Source organism: Dunckerocampus dactyliophorus, chromosome 18 (genome assembly GCF_027744805.1).
Source record: "Dunckerocampus dactyliophorus isolate RoL2022-P2 chromosome 18, RoL_Ddac_1.1, whole genome shotgun sequence".
Classification (NCBI taxonomy): domain Eukaryota; kingdom Metazoa; phylum Chordata; class Actinopteri; order Syngnathiformes; family Syngnathidae; genus Dunckerocampus; species Dunckerocampus dactyliophorus.
In genome coordinates this window covers 7,444,557-7,472,132 of record NC_072836.1, presented here as the reverse complement: position 1 = coordinate 7,472,132, position 27,576 = coordinate 7,444,557, and the positions used below count along the sequence as shown (strand labels likewise).

At 40.7% G+C, this 27,576-nt stretch overlaps 1 protein-coding gene across 1 annotated transcript in view; it reads left to right on the top strand.

The window, feature by feature from the left end:
• Positions 1 to 44: 44 nt before the first annotated feature.
• Positions 45 to 27,576, top strand: part of LOC129171424 (hemicentin-1-like) — a 46,794-nt gene continuing 19,262 nt past the window's right edge. The window contains exons 1-4 of the mRNA XM_054760067.1: positions 45 to 204; positions 3,091 to 3,169; positions 25,766 to 25,915; positions 27,248 to 27,517. Coding sequence (XP_054616042.1) covers positions 25,858 to 25,915; positions 27,248 to 27,517 — 328 coding nt within the window. The 5' untranslated portion in view covers positions 45 to 204; positions 3,091 to 3,169; positions 25,766 to 25,857. The remainder of the gene's footprint in view (positions 205 to 3,090; positions 3,170 to 25,765; positions 25,916 to 27,247; positions 27,518 to 27,576) is intronic.

Below are 27,576 nucleotides of genomic sequence, written 5' to 3'. Positions count from 1 at the left end.
ATTAGTTGGTTGTCAATTGTTTTTTTTCTGTACTTTTTTCACAGAAACACTACAAAGGTTTTAGTGTTGTGACACAATCACGCACATGTGAGCGCCGTGGCATTTAATCTTCACAGGCATCACCATATGGCTCCCATCAGCGCCAAGAAAGCCGACCCTGACGTCTGTGACGCTAAATCACCAAGGAGAAGGGAAGTTCAAAAGGTGAGTCATCGCTTTGCCTGTGCATGTAAAACGTTCCAACTCAACTAGAAATGGACATTTGTGAGGAAATTGTGAAAGATGCCATAGTTTCCCAAATAATAAATTCACATTCAAATGCCCAGATACCACGCAGTGCCATCTCTGGCAATGCCATGACATCATTGCCGTGTGTAGTCTTTCTGTCCTTGACTTTGCTGAAAAACCAATAACTTCAATTAAACTTCACACAATAAGACAAAAAAGAAGAAGAAATGTTTCAATGCACAAAAGCATTATGGAGAATGCTTTTTTCACACAATATAAGAAAAAGTTGTGAAGCAAAATAGCGTCACAACGAGTGCTCGTCTCTCCCCATGCACGTACTATACATATTTGTGTATAAGAAAATAAATCTTTTGATGCAAAATACAGTGCTTGTCTTACAACATTCACAAGGAAACATGTTTTAACACAAAAATAAATGCTCGGCTCTTGGGATAGCATCACTATTAGTGTTGGTTTCTCAGCATTTATATACAGTGTTATATATATTTGTATGTAAGAAAATAATTTGATGCCAGTGGCCCGAGTGAAATAAATGCTTGTCTCTTGTCATTCTCACAGTGATACCAACAAATCTTTTGACACAAGATAGCATGATTACTGCCACTTGTTTCTTAGCATTCACACAATAAAAGCTAATAATAAATAAGCTATTTAACGTCCAATAGTGCTAGTGGAAACATCTGTCTCTCAGCATTCACACACCAAGAGTACAGGTGTACAACAGCATAAGTATAAATGCCTGTCTTTCAGCATAATAACAGAATACTTCGACACACATTAGCGGGTGTGAATGATTGTCTCTCAGCACTCTCAGTTGACGTCAATGCGTTATCAGAGCAGTGCTGTGTGACACAGTTGAGATCCTACGAGATTTTTCCAGAGACGCATCTCATTGTTTACTAAACATCTGTGAGCACTCAGCAACATCTGCTCTCAGGCTTTGACCTCAGTGTGAACGACATGCTTCGTGCTCGTCAAGAAAATTAGCACAAAAAAGCAAAAAAACACAGATTGTTCATTTTGTTTCATGAGTCGAGGAGTTGAGTGAGAGGGAATGATGGAAAAGGGAAATTGAAAGGAGGTGAGCTGCATAAGGCAGAGGAAGTGAAGTTGGTCAATGGAGGGTAAAATAAGCTTTTGGGTAAACAGGTCAAGCGTGCGCCCAATGGAATCTTGCCTGGAGAGGCCAACATGCCGCCTGCTCGTAGTACTTTGTGTGAGATGATCCTTGTGTGTTTTTATGCTCCCGGCACACCGCTCGCTATTTGTTTAAAGGCCGTTTAACAAAAGGCTGTTTGTGCAAACACGTGCGTCAAAGGTGCATGGTTCACTCCTGGAGCAAAGGAACGCTGGCACTTGGCTGCCGGGGTCAATGTTGGATGTGGGGGTCATCAGATAAGAAGGATCAGGGTCAGTCCATTACTTTAATTCGAGTTGGGGATTTTTTTGTTCCACCCCCACTTTCCAACGGTTTAGGAATCGTCACACACACAAACCACAACACACTCACAAACATAAGCTTTGTGGTTGACGTGGTAAAATGTAGCATTGGAAAAAGACAAAGAATGTGAGGGGAGATGACAGGAGGATAACGGGGGTCTAAAAGTCACACTTGTCTGATATGGCCTAGAGCACAACAAAACACACAAACACTAGAATAGACCCAAACAACTTTACAGAAAGCAGCTCTTTAGATAGATGGATAGGAAGTGGGGAAATTCATACAGAGGTGACCAGAAGTTAAGCCCGTATAGAAAATAAATCTTTTCCAAAATTCCACAACTGTCTTTACGGACACACACCTACACTCAAACCTTATTCTTGGAACATTGATACTGTTTAATTGGCTTTTTGTTTAATTTTGATTGCCATATTGTTTCAATACCTCACTTTCTCTTCCTCAAGCATTGACACAATAGAGCATTTTAAAAAATATATATATATATGTTAAAGAAATATTGAAAATGTATTATATAAATATAAAAATATATAGAATATAAACATGATTTTAAAAAACTACATTCAAAAATGAATAACAAAGGTGCAAAGGAGCAGAATGGAATAAAAGGCATGTTCTGTTAATCATAGAAAATGAGTCAGTGTTATTGAGTGATGCTTGCCGTGAAAAGTCCAGCTTGAGTTAATAGCTTAAAAACCAGTGTGTGGTTAACCGTCGCGCCCATGTGGTCAAGCTCAACATGCCGCCCGAGAAGCGTTGCTTTGATCCGCGCCCTGCTTGCATTCTTCCCATCACCATCTCAATTCCCTCGCTGGATTTTTTTTCATATTATTGGCTGCAGCTGGAACACCTCCTAAACCCTTACTCCGACTCACTCCCATCCTGCTTCACCTGTGTTTGACTGAACCTGAAATAATTATACGCAATCCCAGCACACACAGAGCTGAATATTGTGTGCATGTGTGTATATAATATACTGTAATGTGTCATGACGCAATAGCTGTACGCTGGCCAGCGAGCTTGCATGCCACGCGGGATAATTTCTCTCCTAAATGAGCTTTTAAAGAGGTTTCGACCTTCCTGTGGTTCAATAAATCTTTTCCTTTTCCCGTAACCTCTGACCTGTTTATGAGAGGGGCACCAGTGATAAGGCCTTACTGCGGACATGAGTAGCTTCACTTCTGTCCTCACATGCAGGAATGAAGGCGGGAGACAGAAAAATAAGGAAAGAAAACAGACTGCAGTGTGTCATGTTCATATGCACATACTGGTGAAAATTGCCTTCTTTTTCTGGAAGAAAAAACAACATTTTTAAGTGTTAAAATGGTCTGTCTCTCTTCCATTGTTAATTCCCCTTTTTCTTGCTTTCTTACTTTCTCCAGTACAATGCTGGTCAACTGATGTTTACAAGGGTATAGTACCACAGTGTGCTCTGAACACTTTTTCATGCAGACAGAAGAGGTAAGTACTCCAGAATTTGGAACACCTGCAGGAATTCGTTGCACCAAGTTTGATCAACCTCCATTTCTGCAGAAATAAATTGCTGACCCATTTTGTGGTCTCTGAAACAGACCTTTTTGTATAATTCTGAAATACACATTATTTTTCAGTTTTGGGTAACCATACCTTTTTTTAACCTTTGGCACTTCACCACTTACCTTTGTACCATTTAAGCAACTTGAACAGCTTGAACAACTTGAATTTCAATAAATAACTGGAAAAATTGGGGTATTCTAAAACCTATGACCTGTAGTGTACTTTAAAATGGACACAAAAGTTCTGGACATTTGGCACATATTGCCATTGAGATGCTACAGCATGACTGGTGCAGTCCACACCTCCAAACAAAAGGCAGTCTCTGTGACCAAATTAAAAAAAATTAACATAGTTTTTGACTGGACCTTCAATTTGGTCCTATTTTGGACCACTATTTTTCCAACTGCAAAAAAACAGAACATGGAATATAGTTGAATATTTCTACAAAACAGAAATTGTCAGTTGCCAGGTCAAAACTGTTGCGTACAGGGAATGTTTGAAGTCATATTTTAACATTCTTATCTAAGTGTAAAAATAAGGTAATTACTGTTATTCGTAAAACAAAGGTCTAAGGTGATTTCATATCGCTTTTTTAAGTCGTCTTAAATGTCATAGAGAAAAAACAAAAGTTCATAACTGTAAAACAGAAGAACTTAATCTACCTTAACTTTGATAAGTGATGATACGTATGTATACTTCCTACTTCCATACTTCCTGTGTGCATTCTTGCTTTCTTAACACCGTGCTCCTTCTTTTCGGAAAATAGCCAAAGAAAAAGCCAAACACCAGAGCAACCGAGGTCTTGTGAGGTACCTCTGGTGTGATGTCAGGCATTGTATTTGATATGCTGTGGTTGAATTCTGCCTTGTTCGACCTCTGCGGCGGTCTGCTTTCGAGAGCCTGCTGTGCTGTAGCTTTAGCAAGGTAAACGGTGGCCTTGTGACGTGAGGGGAGTTTCGTTTTATTGATTCAGCTGCTGCCATGGCTACGTGCACACGATGACCTCATCGGCCACAGCCAATCAACTTGTAAATGCCATTGCACCCACCGCCAGCCTGTAATAGCCTCTTCAATTAGAGGAAAGTTAGCATATACCACAGATGGGTTTGCACTTAGTCTTTTCATACAAATAAAGATGGGGAACTGCTGCAGAAATTCAATACGACATGATTATTATAATTGCCCAGCAACCTGGCAACATCTGATGGCTCAATAATTTCTAATGAAATCCAGTCTTACTCAAGAGCACCACCCTCTATTATGACTTATATCTTGCTCGCCGTAACGTCAGCTGGTGAGCCTTTCACAAGATGATGAGTGGTAGCTCATGCCGGTGCCTGCCAGCTGGGGCTGGCCCTGCTCTGTGCTTCAACATTCGTGAGTCACATATCATCATCCGAGCCTTGAGCTTCATTATCTAAGGAGTAGCATCCGCCTGGAAAACAATATAAACAGCAATTAAATGAGCAGAAGTGGATGATGATAGGGGAAATAAAATGCATCAGTGCTAAAAAAGCAGGCAAATGCAGTTCATTAGTCTTTTTAGAGAAAGACTCTTTTTGATGGAAGTGGAAAATGGCTTGTTCCCAATAAGATTTGATCCACATTTTCAAATATACCAATGAGATTAAAGGGTTTTAGTTCCGTGTGATATTTCTTTGGACTTTTTCTCTGGCATTTTTGCAACAACGGGTGCGAAGAGATAAATAATAAACACAGAAAATTATGTTTAGGACGCAAACTTACATTCATAGCAGTAAAGCTCCAGCGTCACCATAGACGCCATCACTTATTACCCTACTTGTTAAGGTTAACTTGTTTTTATGCTCATATGATGATGAAGAACAGTAACATTTGGATATGGTCAATGTATCTGTGAACAACACAAAACACCTTCAACAAGATAAGACTTAAGTTTTTGATGAATTGTTATATTTATTAAATGTTTTATGATCTTTCTATTTCCATTACTTCCAATGGGACAGTCGAAGTTAAGGTGGATTGTTGTGTTGTTCTTACATTTTACAATGGTTTACTTCTTTTTACACTTGACGCTGCCAAAATAATTTGGCTTTATGCCTTTTCCATTCACCTACCAACTGTTAAGTTTTGTTGTTTTTTCTTAAACTGATTATATGTTTTACAGTTCACTTTGTTACTTCAAACATTGCCCGTCTAGTTTTTGTCAACAATTTGACCATTTTATACCTAACGTTGGAACCAGTGAAAAGTATGTTTTCATTTTGCATTGCTGCACATTAACCCGAAGTGTGACCTTAAATCAGTGTTTATGTCAATTTCTCACTCACTGGAAAAGAGCCGCGGGGTCTCTTGTACAAACAGTAAAACCTTGATTACTCTTTTGAGTTTCTACTTTCTCCTTCGTATGATTTGCACTGTCGGCTTCAACAAGTTCCAATAACACCACTAAATTGCATGACTCCTGCTTGGAGTAACAGCCCTTTGACCACCACCGCTCTCATAGGCCTTGGAAGTCAAAGAGTACAGCATCAGGACTGGTTCATAGGTTTCCCTTTCAGCTCAAGTCTTTCCTGAAGTGGATTGATTGTATAGAGAGAGCTCTTAGTGAAATATTGCTTTTATTCTAGCCTTGGATCACTCTTGCCTCCTAACCCTTTCCTCAGTTATCTGACCCCCCACCCTTCCCTCATAAGAGCGCCAGATTCCAGGAAAAGTTGGAGTGAAGTTCTGGCTTCCATAAATCACCCTCCCAGGGCCACTCCCTGTAGAGCATGAAGGGAGAAACATCATCCCCTTTCCTTTCCTTGACCCCCACTTACCTCTCTCCTCCTTTCTTAGGCTCCCCCACTTCTCTGACTGTTTTACAGATGAGAACTTCCTCACCGTTTTACCGCCACCTTTAACGGGAGTCTGTTTCACTTTGAGCTGCTCGCCGCAAGTTTAGATCTTTACGACGCCGTCTGTCACACCACATTGGCGTCAAGTGGCGCTGCTACAGTGCCTGCCGCCACATTTACCTGTCACTGTTTCAGCATGTGGTCAGGGTGTTATTTGGCTTTTACGGGCCCGCAATACACGGCAATGGTGCCAACCTGTCAGTCTCTCAAGTCCGGGTGTCTAGCGACAAAACGACCACAATAATTCTTGCTTGCTTGCACAAAATGCGCAGAGAGCAGCCGATGGAGATGTGTCATTTGTTGCTGGGAACATCACCAGTGACAAGCAGTGTTACATAAGAGGATTTTTTTTTACAAGGGCAGTGGAAAATCTTTTCATTGATTGACCCTAATCGTCTATGTGAGCCTGGTAGGACACGCAAAGGTTAAGTTTACATATAAGGTTCTGTTTTTGTACCCTTGACACTTGATTAGCCCTACTACTTGTGAATAACTCTATGCCCTGGGTACTTGAAAAGTTCAAAACATTGGAGTCATAATTAACATTGCAGGATAGATTAGTGTATATAGCACCTTGAGACAGATATGGACTCCTACTGTGCCCTTACTGTACTCCTACTGTACTGACATAGAAAAACTCTTGAGGCCCCTTGTAGAAGTTACACGTTTTACCTGAAAGTCCTCTCATAAAAGTGAAATAAAATAATGCTACTGTGTTATATATTCTTTATTATCCTCATTATCTTTTATTGCATCAGATCTTTGTATTTTTAAGGGAGAGGCTAGGATTTATTAGGCATTATGTCAGGATTACAGTACAGTATATCAAAAATATGTGGTTAGAATGGGAGTCAATGGGACCAAATTGGTCCTGAGGGCCAAGAGTGTAACTATATATTCAAACCTCCCATTCAATACACCTTGCAATACAGAGGGGATCATGGAATTTTAAAAACAATAAAAACAGTCAAATTCTAACCATGTTTTATACAATTAGGATTGGAACTGACAAACAAAACAAAATAAGCACTGTATGCACGTTCGGTCCACAAAATGTCTGCAAAGGAATCTGCTTTTGTACACTTGACTTTTACAGCTTGGGAACATCCCTGTCACTTTTTGACCATAGACAGTTTTCAAGTTCTAACACCTTGGGACAAATTAGCACCAGTTTTGTAAGTCTATGGACAGAAACTTTACTGCAGAAACCTACTGCGGTTTATCCCTGTTCCTGACAGCCTACAAATGGCATATCGATCACATGTCTCAGGTTTCAGGAGCGACGAGGCCCAGAACTCTGGCGGGAACTTCCATTGCATAAACAGAGAACATCCGTAAACAGTTCCAAAAAGACCCATTTGGACTTCTAGAGGGGTGGGTGGCTGGGAAGCATGGGATGCAGAAGGAGGACTGGGACAAACCCGGGGGTGAGAGAGTGAAGCACTGCAGCTGATATTCCCTCCATGGCGGCCAAGTTGGGAGGAGCAACATCAGGCCGCCTCTGTGTGTTCCCCCTTTGGGACTTTCTGCCTGTACAAACAAACCGATTCAGGACCTCGGGTCTAATGGGAAGCAGACCTGCTTGAAGGACCTAAATATCCCCTTTGGTCCTCTCTTCTTCTCTATCACCCTTATGACTAAGCATCTGCTTTTACCAGCTGAAGGACCCACTTCAATTATCCCAAACAGACCTGAAAATGTCAGAACACAACGTTCCCACACGGTACAACGTTCCCGCACGGGTGCTGACCCCCTTGACCCGTGGAACAGCCAGACTCCACTAACCTGCACTTATCTACGCCTTCTCTCACTTCTAAATGCTTTCTCTATCACTTCTGCCCACTCTCCCACTTTCTTACTTCTCTATTTATAAACCTCTTATGAAAAGCTTTCAATTGACCTCTGATCAGTCTGATGACCTGTAGCAGCATTTAAGAGGAACATCAACAAAAAAAGGTCACTGACAGACACATGCCTGCAAAATATGAGCAAGATTGGTTGAAAAACATGGTAAAATGTGGGCTTGATTCAACAACTTATTGCCGATAAGCCATTGGCCATATGTCAAATGAATGACAGCTCACTATGCTAAAATGTTTTGTTTTTTTTTTAAACACCACCTCTTCCATGTTTAAACATTTTATTCTAGTGAAAGTTCAATTCCTGGAGCGGATTAATTCTGTTTCCATTATTTCGTAAGGCAAACAATTCTCCACCCTCATTGGCAAAAGTGTCCCTCATGTTGTGGTTTGTGTCTGAAGGCTTCCTGCTGTCCTGCTGGGCGTTGAGTGAGCTCATCTTGGGCTTCGTCTGAATGTTGTCATTGTGAGAGAGGGTTCAGAGTTTATCAGTCAACGTCCTCCCAGTCTCAGTGCAGCCTCTATCTTGAAAGTTGTGTTTCACAAAGCTATAGTATATGAACACTTAAAAAAGAAAAGACACAGATAGCCTCCACATTGGCCAACACAGAGAAGGTTTGTTTGGGATATTGCCCTATTGGTGACACAGCAGGCCTCACGGCCATGTGGTGCTGTTTAGATTTCACCACTTTATCTTTACATTCCTTGTTACTTTGCGATAAGGTTGAGATAAAATAGCAAAAATTACATGTTAACGCTTCCTTATGTTGCTGTTTTCTTTTGTTGTCGGTTTCCCTGTGGTTCTGCTAATGCTAAGGAGAAGAACAACGTATTTGTGAATACAAGAATCAAGCACCACTACGACACTACTAGCTGTACTTGTTGCCGTGCCTTATCTCTGGGCGCTGTAGTTTTATACTCCACAATCCACAGTCTCCACTTTGCTGCAGCATTTCTTTTGCTACAGCTAGAACTAACAAATATAAACACAACATTAGCTTTAAACCCTGTCAATGTACCGTAGCTCTGGACAATGCATTATTATACTCCACATTCTTCTAATTTGCTGCTATCTTCAGCCTCCTCTTGAATAAAAATGTGCTTCTTTAAAGGAAAACAGCACTTTTTAAAAATGTTGTCCATCATCCACAATCCTTATGTGAGACATAAACACACGTCTTCCGCGTTTCTGTGCATTCTGAAGATATAAAAACAGCTAAAAAGATTTTTTTTTAAAACAGCTAAAAAGAGGCAGCTCATTAATGTATGTAATGCGACACACCTGTTGCGCCTACAAAGCCCACTATTAAAACACCTCCAAAAAAGTCCAACAACGTTTTCTGGCGTTATGTACATGCTGTAACCATGCAGTAACAGGCACATTCATGATAACATGTAATACTTACAGTATTTTGTCATATTTGGGTTGTTTTAAGCATTATTGTAACTTCCTTCTTGGGTGCATTGATTTCACATAGTAACATAGAAATGAACGGTGCACCTTGCGTTAACTTTTACAAACTCGAAAGCAACAACATAGCAGCAGTGACGGCAGCTCCAATATGTAGCGTTACCTCTCGGTAGTGGCCTGAGCGAGTGTGTGGTGAAGTTAGTTGCTAGCCGGTGTGGCGAAGTGTCACTACGAGTAACGTAGTTCTTCGGCCTAACAATGTTAATAACAATAATAATAACAATGTCGCTGTAGCTTGGTTAATATGAGATTCACATTATGTAAATGGAGCATTTTTTGAAGGTTTTTTCAGAAGGCTATATAGGTGAAATCGGTGCGTCCCATTACGTGCATTCTTAGTGGTTCAGTTTTATTTGGACATACAGTACATGTGTTTTACCCTGGTATACATCATATTACGATTGGCAATTCCACATGTCGTAGCTGCCTCTTTTTATCTGTTTTCGTATCTTTAGAACACACAGAAAATAGAAAGACGTGTGTTCATTTTTCACAAAAGGACTGTGGATGATGAGAAAAAAGTGTAGTTTTCCTTTAATATGACGGGTGGATCAAACAAATACTGTATAAATACAGACTAACCTTAGTTTTAAACGCTGCTGCTGTGCCTTAGCTCTGGACACTGCAATATTATACTCCACAGTCTCCACTTTGCTGCTTTGGTCAGTTTTCTTGCTACACTCATCTTCTTTAAAATAAAACTTGTCTCCCAGCCATAGGAAGTGAATAGAGGAGATCCTGGTTTTCCTTTATTGCTGTTGTTTTTAGTTGGTACTATTTTATAGTGGAAAATTGACCTCAGTAGAGCCCAGCTCCATTGGTAGTATGCAGTGTAAAAGTGGTCTTGCCTAACCAAACTGATCAACTGATGGTCTAAGGACTGAACATACGTGCATATCACGAGTGATACAGGCCCAGGCGACGTGTTTTTCTGCTGAGTCATCCAAAAAAAGAAACCACATGGCCCCTCTGCTTACAAACTCACTTTTTGGCTCCCTGCGTGCATGCGGTAGGTGAAATAAATCAGACAACTGGCAGCATGTTTTTTACTACAGCCAGTCCTTATTGAACAGCAACACGAGCCGTTTTGGTGACCCTGTGTGTGATGTTGCCACGGGTTACAGGAAATTGTATTGATCTAGTGTAAACAAGCCCTCGCATACTTCTGGCTTGATGTGAACGTGGATCGATGTCAGAACAAAACTAGCAGTTGTTTGATATTTCCTCACCCGCAGTTTTTAAATAAAGTCTACCACACAAGGCATGATGACACCGGGTGGGCGTGTTGATTCGGTGTGGGTTCACATTCCCACCGATGTCATTGGTGGAGGCAAAAGGAAGGGAGCAGCAAACAGTCAAGGTCATTGACCTGCTGCAGGGAGAACAAAAAAAGCCACCAATCGGTTGTGTGTTTCACATTAATGATTATTCCCTGATGTCAGGCTGCATGGGGGCATGTGACAGAGGTGGGCAGGCAACATCTTTGTCCATTAATGGTTAAATATACATTTGTCCCCCTTCCTCTTCCTCCATATTGTTCCACTGCCACGTTGCAACTATTAAGGAGCCACCTGGATCCAGCTGGTTTCCCTTGGAGATTGTTCTCCTCGTCCTAAAGTTGCGTAAGCAGTCGTCATGTGATGACAATGGTGATGTGGCAGGGTCTCACTGCACTGCACTGCACTGCACTGCACTGTAAGAACACCCACCCCCCACCACTTTACCCCACTCTCCCCTCGGCTGGGCTGTGTGGGATCGCTCTCGCAAGGGGGAACTTGAACCCTCTGACTTCCTGCCCGCTGATGAGGTCACCCGGTCTCAGTGGGAGCGTCTGTGAAATTCCTGCTCAGTAACAGCAGATTTGACTGTAGGGCACAGTGGGAGTGAAGATGGGGGAGGTAGAGCAGATGACTTGTGGTGGGGGGTTACGACTATGTTGTGTAGACAGGCCTGGGGCACTTTGTAGAACACAGCATGTGCTCTTGTTGTAGAGGGAATCTCTCCTATAAAGAAATGAGGTGATGGTGCGAAAACTACACGAAAATCTCACACAATTGGCAAACAAAAGGACAAAAAAGCAAGAGTTTGAATCAGGTTTATGGCCAAGAATGTGTGCAACTTGGTGTGACAAAACATGAAGAATAGAGCAATTAAAATAGTGCTGTAATGAAACAAAATAGAACAGAAATACATATAGAAAATAAAATTATATATGATATCTGAAAATATTACAATAATCCAATTCAGAGAACAATACAAAATAGTAAATGCAATGAAAGAAATCCTAATGTGCAATCAGGTTAACAGTATCGAAAACATGAGCCTATTCGCCAGGGTTTCCCAAATGAAAATGTGTTTGAATATTGTAGGAGTCCAAACAGCCAGACAAAAATAATGCATTTCCATGAAATATATAAATTAATGATTAAGAACACATTCAATTGCTACAGCAAACATTCATCAGTCATATATATATACTGTATAGTCACATATAGTCTATAACATAGCTTACAGCTTTACTCCGACACCAATAAAAAAGTAACTCACACACAGGATCTGTTTTGAGGTTAGTAACAGTATGGTACAGTTTGTGCAATGTAAAGAGGTAAAGTCAAAGTCAAAGTCTGGTTTGTATTATTCACACTATTTTATAAATACCATCCATGACTGTACAGGTCTGATTGGATGCACTAATGTGACTTCAGATAAAAATCAGCCCTCCATTTGCTACATATACATTACCCTGAGGCCATAGTCTCATTTATGAGCAACAAAACGAGGCTGTCAACAAGCCAGATGATCGTCAGTGGAGCATTTCCAGTGGTTACAGCGTCTCATTAAGTCTGCTGTATACAAAGCTCCTTACAGTGCTTGTGTGGTGCAAGGAGCAAATTTGTGGGATCACATGCTTTTCTCTCCCGCTGTAGCTTCTGGCTCATGTCACACATATGATGGAGGCATAGCTGATAGTTGCTTGCATGAAGGTCAGGTTGAGGTTGAGGTGAAGAGAGGTGAGTGGGAGAAAGAAGGGGGGGGACGCTCTAGGTAGGGTGAAAAAGAGGGAGGAAGGGAGGGTCCGGGTTGGTGATTGCACATACAAAGACATCTTGTTTCGCATGGAACGCCACATCCTACAGTCTGCTCCTCAAACAAAGAACCATACTGTAGAGGTACAGTAGGACTCCATTTATGCCCTGCATGTTACACTCTGCACTCATACCCTGTAGGGATGACTAGTGCACTGCGAGACAACTGCTTGGAGCTTTTCTGTGACCATTAGTGTAACTATATGTGCTGTAAAAGTGTGTTTTATTTTCTACCACCCATCTGACCAAACCATTGCACTTGTAGTGACTTTACATTTACACATAGCTTCTTATACCCACTGACTGTACATATATGCAAGTATAATACACAAGACATTCACGTAACGCTTTTACCGGTTGTTAAGTGTATGCCAAAGCAGCAGGTGGCGCTATAACCCCCATTTAAGCCAGTTGGAAGCCTGAAGAAAGTCATATGCAAGAAAAAAAACAAAAAAAAACAACCATTTGTGTATAAAAAGGGGAAGTTTACATACTGTATGTGTCGACGGAAGTTAGCAAAGTAGAAATTTAGCAAAACAAAAGAACGAGTGGAAGGTACCTAAAGCAACAATATCTGCAAAATAACATTGAAGAAACAGGTTTTCATGACATTATAAAGGAAAAACCTCTTGATACCGCCTCTGATCCACCCCACTGTACACACCCACCGTTTCACAGATAACAGCTGTGCTTCGCTACACATCCTATAATAAAGCCTGGAGCTGTGCGCGGGAGCTGCAAGTCTGATCATGTTTTTTCTTCAGTGTAATAAAATATTCAAATGTGATTGTAATGCCGCACTGTAGGTCACTCTTTACGTTGTCGTATCTGATTTTGTTTTGATACCCCTTTACAAATAACGGTAATTGTTTGTATAGTGTTTTTGTACAGAGGCTGCAGTATAGTGGTTCACATTACGTAGCTGTTATAGTATTGATTCTCACTACAGTTTCCGTCGCCCTGTGACTACACAGTCTACAGTACAGTCCGCATTTTGCAGTCTGCTGCGAACAAAGCAATCGTGATTTAAAAAAAAATCACAGATTAATCACAGATGCCAACCTCAATCAAGTCAAGAGTTGTTAAGTTTTAACGTCTTGCCTCTGTGAAAAGCACACACTCACACTCGCGTCATCATTCCAGAGTTTCACCTGCGGCCAACAACAGCTTGATGCCTTCCAGATGTGGCAGATGCTGTACTCTCCCGTCTTGGTAAACCTTGGAAGTTGCTGACCCTCCCTCGTGGTGTTTACAGTGCCCAGGAGGTCTCTCTGAATGGGGGTAGTGTCTCCAGACCCTTTCAGACTCCTGCTGAGCCCACAAAAAAATAGGAGCTCCGCATCCTTTCCCTTTTCACACGGTAATGGCTCATCTATCTTCAAGCATAGTCTGGAATGAAAAACCGCCTGAGAAGTACGGGTGTGGTTTAAAAAGACATCCTGATCTTATTTTAAGGTGCTCCATCCAGATGGGCTGAGATGGTTCGTATATTATTAGGTTTCATTGGCCTGCTGCGCTCACATTAAATCAATGACTAGAATGCCCTTGACTCGTCTTCAATGACCCTGTTGTTGCATCCTAAAGTCACACTCACATTAGCTTTGCAGGTCATGTGGAGCATGACTCTTTCACAATATGGATTCTAGATTAATGTCACATGCTTGTCTTCATTTCCTCAATGGTGCTGAGCTGGCTGTAGTATTCAAAGAAGAGTTTTGTGTTGTTTACATGACAAAAGACTGTCTTTACTTTAAAGAGTAGCAGGATCACTACTGCTACAAATACTGGACCATATGACTGTGACTGTAAATTACATTTGTGGCACCCTCGATTGGTTGTGCTCAAAAATGCTTTGGACGACATCTGAGCATACATGTGATAAAGGTATACACTGTGGGGCTGCATGTGATGCTAAATGCTCCCCCTTTTGTGTACTTCGGTACAGAAGCAAAAGAGTTAGCATACTCAAACAAATGCCATCATGTGAAAAACGGGGTGTCCAGGATAATCCACAGTCTCCACTTTGCTGCAGCGTTCCATTTTCTTGCTGACCTCATTTCCTCTCAGATTAAATTAGTCTTCTTACCGTAGAAGAAAAAATCGGAGACCCTCTTTGTCCTCTGTAGTTGTTGCTTGTTAGTGTTCCTCATTCTGACTAACACATTGAAGCAGCATGGTTTACGCAGTTTCCCGCAGCAGTAGAGTTGGTACTGTAGGAAGTAATGTGCTAACCAACAAACAAGATGGACAAAAAAAACACAATTAGGTTGCTCTTGTTGTTTTATTTAATTAAGTTTTGTTAAACACTACCAGTCTTGAAAATGTGTATTTGCTGTAGTTTGATAGCACGTTTGTTAACACGAGACAACAAGATTCCAGATTCCCGGCGGGTCCGCTGAGGCCTAGCGCCTGCGCACCCCCGAGTTCGACCCGAAAAACACGCTGCAAGCTGGAAAAAGACTCCAGACTCTGTGAGAAAGTGCCCATCTGCAGCAGCACATGCTGGAGCTGGCCCAAAGCAAACAAGTTAAAATTAAACCACAGAGCAGACATCCAATGTTTCCATGTTTAATGTCCTCACAAACAGAGGATTTACCCTATCAAAGGGTGGAGAAATTGTCAAGTTTTGTGGTTACTTTCGCCGCAGTTCCACCGATAATGTGTGTAGCAGCTGCTAAGCTTGAGACAGAACAGCTGATGATAATTTGGACAGACATTAACTTTTCCACAGGTGGATGAGAAGCTCCATTCCTTATGTGGTGAAGGCATATTAGGTACCTGCACAATGCATAATGGGATCCAATACAAGATTTGTTTTACGACAACCCCAATGATAAACATATTCTTAAATAAACATCTGTCTGTCAGTGCCAATCAAAACTGTTCAGAATAGTCTGTCTTCAGTTAGTTCAGGTTGTCCAAACTTTTGGGGCCACATGATACATTTTGTGCATTAAAGATGCAAAAACCAATCCCCTAGATTATTCACACCTGTCATAATGTAACTGCACTCTTTAAGCACATATTTCTAAGCTAATTTCTACACCACAAGGAAAATTGTTTTGCTGTTGACACACTTTACTGTCTACCAAGAATCATAGGGTGAAAAGTCCCACAGTACGAGGAAAAAAAATCCCCTCAGGGGAAATCAAAAGTCAAATCAAAGTTTTTTCAGAACCTGGCCACTTCAAAATGTGACAAGAGTTTGAAGAGTGACAGCGTGTCATGAAATCAGCGCCTGACTCACATTTCCTGCAAAATATAGGTTGAAAGGTTCACGACCCCTTTATTTTCTTTACATACAAAGTTACTTTGCATGCTTGTCAGCAAGATAAAAAATAACATTAGGCCTTAATTTCTGTTTTTTTTCCAGCAACATTACAGTCTATGCCTCTTCTTTTGACATACGTTGCTCAACATACAACTTTATATAGCATCCAAGAAATATAATAAAAAGCTGCTCTCTTGACTTTGGTATATGTCCGGACTTCCCAAAGAGGAAACAAAAACATGCTTTCTTTTCTATTTCTTGCGAATTGAAAAATGAAATCGGGATTTCCCTCATTTCATTTTAACACAGACGGTTTTATTTTCTTTGACCTTGTTAATTGAGACGTCCCAGTAGTTCTGCTTTGGCCGCAAAGTGAGTGCATGCGGCTGCTGTGGTTACCGCCCGCATCCATGTGATAAACCCACCTTAAATCCTTTCAGCCTTATGGGGAGGAGATTAAGTTGGTAGGACGCTATGGGAGGGACTGGCGACCAGTCTAGGGTGTACCCCGCCTCTCGCCCCAAGGTAGCTGGAATAGGCTCCAGCATACCCGCGACCCTTGTGAGGATACGCGGCATAGAAAGTGCATGGACGCTGTGTGAGCTGGTGCGTGGCTTTGGGGTTTCAGATTTGGCACCATGCTGCCATCTAGTGGTGAGTGTGCAAATGCATTTCAAAGATGCACACATTAACATAATGGAGCTATGTGATTTTTCTCCGCCAATTTGCAGAGAAAGTTATTGGGAATAATTTGAAAATTGAAACCAAATATAAAGAAAAAAAATCATGATTGTTGTGTATTGTTATTATTAACATCTAAAACTTGAACAATTACTAAAATAATGTAATACAGACTAAAATAATTTCAGTTCAAAGTACTTCAGGGTGCTCTAAAAAGCCATAATATTGTTTTACATACTGTAGTATGTATTATATATATTGCAAATTAATGCAGTATAGTACATCATTGTTGTTTTTTTAAATATTAAAAAATATGCATGTACTATAGTACATTTCAGGGGTTAATGTGATTTTCTTCAGTGTTTCAAGAGTGCTCTATTAAGGGATTGTTTCACATACTGCAATATGCATTATTATATTCCAATTGTGTATAATTTAAGACATAAAAACAATCAAATGATTTGTAATGTACTACAACAATTTACAATTTTAAAATATGTATATTTTTAAATTTACAATTTTTGCTCTCTGAAATGATAACAATGTTTTGCATTGTGGAATATTTATTATATTTACGGTATACCAGATGAATGCAGGATAGTTTTAAGTAAATGTAAAGAAAGAATTATATTGTTATCATTATCAATATCATTCTATAAAAGTACAAAAAGAAAAAACAGACTAGTAATGCACTACAATAATTTACGAAATTTTAGAATTTTAAAATTAAGAATTAATAATAGTTAGAATGAATTTCCAACAAGTACCCCAGCATGTCATAACAAGAACAAATATAACTGATAATAATACCAAATATATATGATTATACTTAATATAAGACTTCATTTTGTTTATGTTCTAAAATAATAATCATATTGACGCTTACCTTTTGTCCAACTTTCTTGAGTTGAACATGTGGTGGCGCCAGTGAACATGTTGATCCTGCAGTATGAAGGCCAAAGAAAAGCAAGTACTGTGAGTGTAGCGTGCACTTAACCCAGAGCCAACAGATGAAAACAATCACATGTTTGCAGCCTTCATGCGCAGATGTCATTGCATTGTTTGAAAAGTGGGGAAGGAAGGGGCGCAGAGACCATCTCTTCTCTCTTGGAACACTCTCGCCCCCCACATGTTGTTGGGGAGTGTGCGCACAGGCCAACTGGAAAACATTGACCATTTATGACTCCCCTGAACGGATGACATCATTCATCATAGAGCGCTCACCCCACCTAAACCCACTTTTCTCACTCACACCTAATCAAACACAGAGGCAAGAGTCTTTGTATTCTGTACTAATAACGCTCATTTCCAGTATCAGAAGGCCCCCTAAACATTCACATATGGTTACGATGTCATGGGTTGTCATGACTTTATACTCTTCTGTGTTGTACACTTACTATAAATTCAATCCAAGAGTCCCCAGTGTTAAAATTTCAGTTAAATTACCCTTCAAATCTCCTGCAGTCGCCGGATGGATGGTCTCCAAAAGCAAGTAATCTCTAATTTATGCATAGTCAAAAAACAGCTGCGGTAACAGCTGTGGCTGTAGACAACCTCTTGACGTCAGTATCTGCATTTGAAGTACCACGAATGGTCAACATCCAGGAGCTTCGTCTACCTCTGCATGTGCTTTAAAATGTTGGTGTGAAACTCATATGTGTTACACTTGCCTTACTGTTGTTTACAATGAACTCATCTATACTGATGCTGGCTGAGCAGTTTGCGCCTTACTTCTATTACAACATTGTTTTGTCGATGCTGTGTTGTGTAACATGCTTTCTAAAAATGACAATGTTGGTCAGAGAGAGCTACATTTTCCATTCCGCTTTCTCATGCACTCCAAATCAATATTAAAACCTGTTATATATAATATGTTTGTATAAAAAAAAGCGTATTTCCAATTCATTTTCAATTAACATCCCGTCCTCTGCGGTTTTGCTAAATAAATGCCCCAGCTGTAATTTGAATATTTACAGTAAGCAGGGTTGTTGCTTACATACGGGACGGTTATCTTTTGGAAGATTATGGTTTTGGCTACTTTGACCAGTAAGATGCGAAAAATATTTGACCTTTAGCCTCATCTACCAAGCCCTGATACCTTTCGAAATAAATCTCATAATCTTTAGGATGAGTCTTTAGAGGATAATACAGTCATGGAAAAAATGATCAGACCACCCTTGTTTCTTCAGTTTATTGATCCATTTTAATGCCTGGTACAACTAAAGGTACATTTTTTTGGACAAATATAATGTTGATAACAAATATAGCTCATAAGAGTTTCATTTAAGAGCTGATATCTTGCAACTTCAATGGTTTTCTTGATAATAACTAAAATCACGTAAGTTCTTACATGAAAAGCAATAACTCTTAGAGCTATTTTTGTTGTTGTCATTGTTATATCTGTCCAAAGAAAGGTACCTTTAGTTGTATCAGGCATTAAAATGAACAACAAACCGAAGAAACGAGGGTGGTCTAATCATTTTTTCCATGACTGTATGTTAAACAGAGGAAGTGAACAAATTGCTGAGACATGGAGAAGAGTCAGGATTAAATAAGTGCTTCCTCCTACTCCTTTCAAACATGCTGAATTGTCAGTGTGACGTCTAATGTTACTCAATTAACTTCTTAAGTAAATACCAGCATTACCATTCTTACATGAGATTTTTTTCATTCGTTTTTGGCACAGTCGAGATTAAGCCTAATCAAGTCGTGTGACTTGGGTGCTTTGAGTACTTTGTCAACCAAAAGCCTATTTGGCAAAACTTCATTCGTCGTGGAAGACAGTGGCCTTATCCCCTGACACTCAGCAGGACAGGAGTGAATCATCCCTCCCGCCACCCAAAAAAAGAATAATTTAACATAAAACAATTCACCTACAGCGAAATGAGCTTTTTGGGCCATGAAGACTACTAATACTGAGGCTCATTTCCACGTCAATAGAGCTCTTGCATGACAAAAAGGAGGCCAGGAGAAAGGAGCAGAGGCAAATGGGAAGAGGTGGGGTTGGATTAAAACCGATTCAAGTGGGGCCAGCAGTTATTTAACTATTCACAATGGTGCCACAGGAAGTCTTTTTGTGAATAAGCAAACACATTTAACTCAGGTGAACTTGTTCCAATCAGTCAGGAAGAAAGATGTTTAAAGAGGAGAGGGAGACAACGTGGCTGCATGATGACAGGGTGCAATGAGAAGAGCAGGAGGTCATCAGATAAGAAGAAGTAACATCAGGAAGTCCAAGAAAACACTTCCTGTCTTTTTCTCTGTGGCTACCTTATCACGTACTGAATAAATGGCATATTTCCTGCAGGTTATCCGTATCGATTCACCCTAATAATGTTGGTTATTGCCACAGCTATCGGCTAGTATTCCAGTCATGTAAAGGATCTTTAACTAGAATATTTTGCAGTCAGTTCTTAAAAACAGCAGAACACTCCTGTCATCTAGAAGATGTATGATTTGCGTCAACATACTGTAGTGCTTGTGGGATATGATAGAACCTAGCTTTAGCATTATATACAAACTAAGAATAAAAGTGAAAGGAGACGTCCAACCACTGGGCCTTTGCTTTCTGAAAGTATGGCGCCCAGAACGGTTTGGTAGAACAGCGTAGAAATCTAAATTCTTACTGTTCTCTGCGCACAAAGCAAGGCCCAAAAAGGCGTTCTTGGAGTAGTCTGGTGTAGAAGAGTGGAAGCTGTTATAGCTGCATCCATATTTTTACTTCCTCAAAGTGTTACAGCAATGTGTCCCAATGCGGCCATACTGTTTGCTGGCTTTCACACTGCTTTTTTAAAACACATATGGGAGAACTTTTGGGAATCTTTCCCATAGGAAATCAGATGTAACATATAGAAAGTGACCTTGCATTCCAGTAACAGCCTCTCCCTTCTTTAATGATCAGCAACCACGGGGTCCTTTGGTATGGGGATTAAATAAATATCAGCTTTATAGCGAAAGTGGAGCAGCAGGTTCGGGCCTGCAGAGAATAGCAGGAAATGCATGAAACTATTTGAGTACAATACAGTACTCTTTGTTTATATGGATGCACTTACCGGGCTCTGAACTTGTCAAAACAACTGATCAATGGCCAACAATTGCTTACGACAAAGGCTGCAATTTAAAGACAGGAGTTTTAATTGCCATCAGGTTAATCTCCATTTTATCTCATGAGACTTAAGCTCAGTGCCGGCAAATAGGAAAAATATAATGACGGTTATAGAACTAGAAAATACAGTGGCGTGGCCACTCTTGCTGCTTCATATATTATGGCTATGTCAACAATATGTTGATGAACATCCTATAAATTAAAAACATTTGTCAAAAGTAATTTTGCTACTAATGTCTGGGTTGCAGCCACGTAACCGAGAGGCAGTCCGTGTCACTTCTGGTGATCGGATGGAGGACACATGTCGAAACTACCACATACACACTCGTGTATGTGTGTGTTTGTACAATTAAAGGGAATAACGGTGCATGTCATTGAAATGATGAAAATTGTGAGTGTGCATGGTGTGTTGCATGAAGACATGAAATAGCTTATATCGTACGCTTATTTTCCGCTTATTTTAATGAATGTAGCAGATGAAAATAGCACTTCCAACATGTCTATCTGTGTTCCTACAGCAAGTCAGTCGTATGTGTCATTGTTTTGCTGCGCTGTTTTTCCAAGGGGGTGTTAATTTAATAATTAACTTGATGTAAACAGCGGAATTGCAATCCTGTTAAGTCGCTTCCCAGCCGTCTGCAGTTGACATGAACGGTCCATATATGCTACTAGACTGTATCGCTCTGCCAGAACACCGGTTTATTTGTAGAAATAGTCATTACTATATTTTCATGTAGAATTTATGACAAGTGAAAGTGTGTGTTCTTGTAGTCTTGTGTTAATGACGAGTGCACACTTTTCTCCCCTCTTTTATGTTACTTTGCATCTTATTTTCATGCAACAGACCAAGCGTTATATCTATGGTGTTTATTGAATAATTGGGCATTTATACAGTTAGAACATTTAGATGAATTACAACAATAGATACAGCTATTAAATATTAATTTAATGTCTGCCCAGTTTCTCCTCACACTGTAGGAACTAAAAAAAAGTTTAATTGCAATTAATTTAACTTCTTCCCTGAGGCCTTCTTCCGGTCGGACTTGCCCTGAACACCTCCTCAGGGAGGCGTCCGGGAGGCATCCTGACCAGATGCCCAAGCCACCTCATCTGGCTCCTCTCAATGCGGAGGAGTAGCGGTTCTACTCCGAGTCTCTCCCGGATGACAGTGCTTCTCACCTTATCTCTAAGGGAGAGCCCAGCCACCCTAGAGAAAACTCATTTCGGCCGCTTGTACCCACAATCTTATCCTTTCGGTCATTACCCAAAGCTCATGACCATAGGTGAGGGTAGGAACGTAGATCGACCGGTAAATTGAGAGCTTTACCTTTTGGCTTAGCTCTCTCTTCACCACAACAGACCGATGGAGAGTCCGCATCACTGCAGACGCCGCACCGATTCGCTTGTCGATTAACTTAACTTATCTTTGCAGATTAAAAAAAAAAAATGTTTTCTTTATTTTTCTTGCAGTGTCTCTCCTTGAAATGAAAAGAAACCCTGTCGTTCACATGGTCAAGGATGTTAAATGCTATTAAATATAAATATAAATATAAATATTAGCATTACAGTACAAATTTTGACCCTGGAACAGATTGTTTCTATTTTGTATGGGTTTAAATGGATTGTTAATCTAAACAATTTGGAAGTGACACAGAATGCGTTCTATCTTAAATGTTCCAGTTCTTTGCACATTTAAACAAACTTCTGTTTGTGTTTCTAAAAACAAGCAATCTTAGTAAACTCAGTGACACTTTTAATCTTACACTCATTTGGAGTTTTTTTTTGGGGGGGGGGGAGGGGTATATCCTCTTTGAGAAACCCGATGACTAATGGACTGTTTGATTTATCACACAGTATTCTCAGTAGTTTGGATAGAATTGGAAGAGGGGAAAAAGTGAGTCAAGAGAGACACTTGCACAAGACTCAATAGGAACACAAGAATTTGCACTGCACAGAAGGACCACTGTTGCACACATGATCACATTACACTGAGCCTTGTTTCACTAAGGCATTCGTGTTGGGAGTCTGAATTCACTAACCGGGGGGGGGGGGGGGGGGGCTGTATTTCGAACTAGCCGAAAGAAGCATCTGGTCACTGACGTAAGTCTTAAAAGCACAAATGTTTCCAGTCCAAGGCTACACTATCTGACAGTGCATTGCGTGAGTCTGCACTCTGTGTTTGCTCACAATCACATGACGTGATTTACACGTACTGTGGTACTTTCTTATCAAAAGAAAAACTTTTTACTGGAACGTACTCCCACACAACAATGTCTTTGTGACCTGGCATGAATACTGTAGGTGGCACGTAGCTTAATTAACAAGGGATCGTCATCTCTTATCTCATCATCACAAGTAGTCGTTTCATATTATTTTTGTATATTTTGCTTTCTAGCTGAGGGGGCCTCATTATTATGCATTGTAAGATAGACGCTGTATTTCTGGCACCTGGTCAGTGGATAGAAAAGTCAACTTTTTTCCATAAGTAAGATTGTAATGCTTAGTGTTTAACTGGCACTTAGGCAGGGAAAATACAGAAACATTATGTCTCACTCTGCTAAAAAAAAAAAGATTGAATATCCCATCATTAGATTTTTCTTGTCTTTAAAAATGTGTGTAATAATCAATTCACTGACATTATGGAGTAATTTCTATAATTAAATGAAATATACATACAGTATACGATAAATAATTATGGGAATATTAAATAGATATTTATTCAGTATTTATGTATTCATTGCTTTCCTCATAAAATGGGGAAAGGGGGGCATTAACCCATCAGGTTCATCAGGTTCTTTAGAGAAAGACAGCTGTTTACTTTCCATTCAATACATCAATTTGTATTCATTCGGGACAATCTTATAACCCCATCTCTCCCTGTCCATTCTTTATTGTGTGGGGCAGCGAGACCCAAGTGTATTAAAATAATAATAATAAACATTGTTGTGTATTTTGGAAGATTAATGGATTGGGTCAGCGACATCCTGAAACTGCCAAGGAAACAACCTTCATTTAGCTGCAACAAGCAGCCGATCGCTAGTTTTGACTTCATTTGTGAAGTCGTATAACGAATCTCATCAACTAGTTGTTGTCAGATAATTATCCTGTGTATATTATTTAATATATAACTAGAGAAGCACTCGGAGAGCGCAGACCTCCGCCAAGCGCCATAGTTGCCCCCCCCATATTGTGATTGCTTGGCAGAGGTAATGAACAACACTGAAGTGTCTTCGTTTCGGAAGTGAACAGCAAAGTGCTTAGAGCTCAACGATGAGGATATTTTCATCTTAAATGAGAAGCTTGCATAAAACCCTCTTGGAGCCAATGGGAAGGGTGGAGAAAAGGGCAGGCATGATTCGAATTAGAACGCTTATTTTTTTTGACAGGCTTCCCTTATTTGTCTTTAAGGGCCCGAATAATAATGCTCATTTTTGATTGACACAAGCAGAATTCTTGCTCCGGCTCTTGTATTGCATCTCATTAGATTGTGTGGGTGTACCTAATGTGAGTATATCCATCTATCCATCCATTTTCTATACCGCTTCTCCTCTTTTAGGGCCGCGGAAATGCTGGAGCCTATCCCAGCCATCTTCGGGCGACAGGCGGGGTACACCCTGGGCTAGTTGCCAGTCAATCGCAGGGCACATATAGACAAACAACCATTCACACTCACATTCATACCTATGGACAATTTAGAGTCGCCAATTAACCTAACCTGCATGTTCTTGGAATGCGGGAGGAAACCAGAGTATACGGAGAAAACTAATGTGAGTATATCTATCCCAAAAATGCACCCAAAGATGAGTCATCATCGACAGCATTCCCGCATCCAAGTCCCCTGAGCTTCCCTTACCTGAATAGCACACATATCCTGCATTTCCTGGAAATTCCTGTACCACCTCCACCATAATCAGTCAGCATGCTACAAACAGGAAGCGTCTTGACAAGGTGGAGTGTGGAAACTCCACAGTTTACATTTATGTCTTCCCGAATTTAATGGTCCAACAACACGGTACAGTGATAAGAAAGCTCCTGGTGAAGGCAGTGCTAAAAATACATTCCGTCTTGGTTCTGGCTGACCAAATATGATAAGACCAGAATGGTTTTCAGGAATTATGTGAGTTATACAAACATAATTGCTCAGAATTTGTGCAACATTTTGTGGAACCTTGCTTGAACACCTATTTTGTTTGATTCTTCCATTGAAAATCATGGAAATATAGAAATCATCTGTTCCAGGGTCATTATGTTGCCTTCATAAAACCTCTATTGAACTGTATGGGCAATGTGTTAAATAGCATTTTTATGAATGAAATATTTGTATTAAATACTTTACATAGTTGAACGTGCTGACAACAAAATCACACAAAAATGTATTTATGTATTATTTTTATTAATTTAGGCCGCACGGTGGCCTAGTGGTTAGCATGTTAGCCACACAGTCAAGAGATCGGGAAGATCTGGGTTCAAACCTCCGTTGGGCATCTGTGTGGAGTTTGCCTGTTCTCCCCCGTGCGTGCGTGAGTTTTCTTTGGGTACTTCGGTTTCCTCCCACATTCCAAAAACATGCATGTTAGGTTAACTGGCGACTCTAAATTGTCCATAGGTATGAATGTGAGTGTGAATGGTTGTTTGTTTGTCTATATGTGCGACCAGTCCAGGGTGTACCCAGCATACCCGCGACCCTAGTGAGGATAAGCGGCATGGAAGGGTGGGTTTTTATTGATTTATGTAGGTGTTTTGCTGTCCACCTGTCTATTCCATTTGCACAACAGCATGTGAAATTGATTGCCAATCTGTGTTCCTTCCAAAGTGGACAGTGTGATTTCACAGAAGTGTGATTGACGAGTTACATTGTGTTGTTTAGACTAATATTTTAAAAATGTACCTTATTCTGCCACTTTCTTGTGTCATTTACAGCCAGAAGATATCCATTCAACAAATAAAATAAAAAATGTGGCTAAGTTATACTGTATATCCTTTTGAGCTTAAATGTAATCACTTCATGCATTTGTGTGCATATGCGATGCTTTCGTTTCTGCACTGTATCATGGTGTTGACGCATTGGAGACAGGACTATCTCACACACAAACACACACACACACTTCCACTGAGCAAACCTCCCTCTCGTTTTCTCTCACTCTCTCTCCCTTTCTCGCTCCCCTCCAGTTGTATTTGTACACTTGGATTAGACGGCAGACCCACAAGTGGAGGAGAGCAGGAACCACAGAGGAAACTGTTGTTGGAGCGTAGCGGACCCGATGAGCGAGAGGACGTTGTTTGCGCAGCTCTTGGTGGGGCTTCTCCTCAGTGCCAGAGGTAGGTGGACCGACTGTATGCATGCATTGTAGCCGCATGTGCTCTTTATAGCAGGGGTCAGCAAACATCTGGGTTCAAGGGCCACTTTTAGTTTTGCAAATGTGGCGTAAAATCACCTACATGTACTGTATTTATGCTACAGTATCATCCAAAAGTGTACCATTTATAGAAGGTAAATGAGGATATACCTAAGAGGAGTCCGTGTACAGCTTGTATAGAAGTATAGATTTACTATCCACTGAAAATGATTCAACACAACCATTATTGTCAAAAAAGTGAGTAGACCTCACAGTGAACATGTCCAAATTGTGTTCTTGGTGTCAGCGTTTAGTGTGAGCACCATTGTTATCTAGCACTCCCTTAATCCGCTTGGGCATGGACTTGACCAAAGCTGCACAGGTTGTTTCTGAAGTGTGCTTCCACTCCTCCATGACGACATCACTGCTGGAGCTGGTGGATGTTAGACACATTGTGCTTCTCCACCTTCATTCCTTCCTTCCCACCTTCCTTCCACTTGATTGGGTTTCACCTTCAGCTTCCTCAGCAAGCTCCTTGTCATCTTGGAGGTGTGTTTGTGCGTCTTATCATGTTGAAAAACTGCCATGTGGCCCTGCTTCCTAAGGGAGGAGATCGTGCTCTGCTTCACAATATCACAGTACATGTCGAAATTCATGCTTCGCTCAATAAACCCACAACTCCTCAGCACTTGTGCAGCCCCAGACCATGACGCCACCATCACCGTGCTTGGCTGTAGGCAAGACACAATTATCATGCTACTTACTTGTATTGCCAGCTATTTAGACAATAATGGCTGTGTGTTGTATTTACATCTACTGTTATACAAGCTGTACACTAACTACTCTAAAGTATATCCAAGTATCTCTTCTATGGTAAGATATACTGTAATAGAAAAGGTTGCTGAAATGTGAGCGGTATACCCACTGATACCAGTAGCAGGAGGTGTATATAATTCCATTATAAGTCTTGATAATGGCAATGGCAGTGGCAAGGAGGCAAGTAGGTCTGACTGTGTTCTTGCCAGGTCTTCCAGGCCTTTCTCTGTCGTTTTGTGGCAGCAAAGCCATCTTTCCCAAGTTGCCAAGAAAACCACATTGTGTACATCAACTTTCTAATGGATGACCAAATCATATAAACTATTTGTTGAGTCAAAGGTTTTGTGTATCACCATTGGAGGAGAATGTTTTTTTACAGCTTAAAGTGCAAATCTGATCAAACGTATCCTCTTTCTTGACATGTTGTAGCACTCACTGTGTTCCAATTCAGTGAACGCACCCTTCGGAGGCTGCATATTAATCATACCACATCATACAGGTGCTTGCTGCCCCATCGAGCTGAGCCCCCCCAGCATTGCGGTGAAATATGGAGACCCCGTGTTGGTCAACTGCAGCACGGCAGACAACCTGTACAATGGGATGGGCTGGGAGGTTTCGCTGGGGGGGACGGGCCTGAAGATGACCCGCCATTTGACCTGGAGCGTAGACGCGCTGACTACGTGGAAAATCACGCCTCACTGCTTTCTCAACCCGTCACCGGGAAGTTCCAGAAAGCAGTGCTCCAAGAAACTCAACGTTGTCGTTTACAGTAAGTATTGAGTCTTTAGTGAGGAAAGATCATGCTGCTTATTTCCCTGATCACCTTTT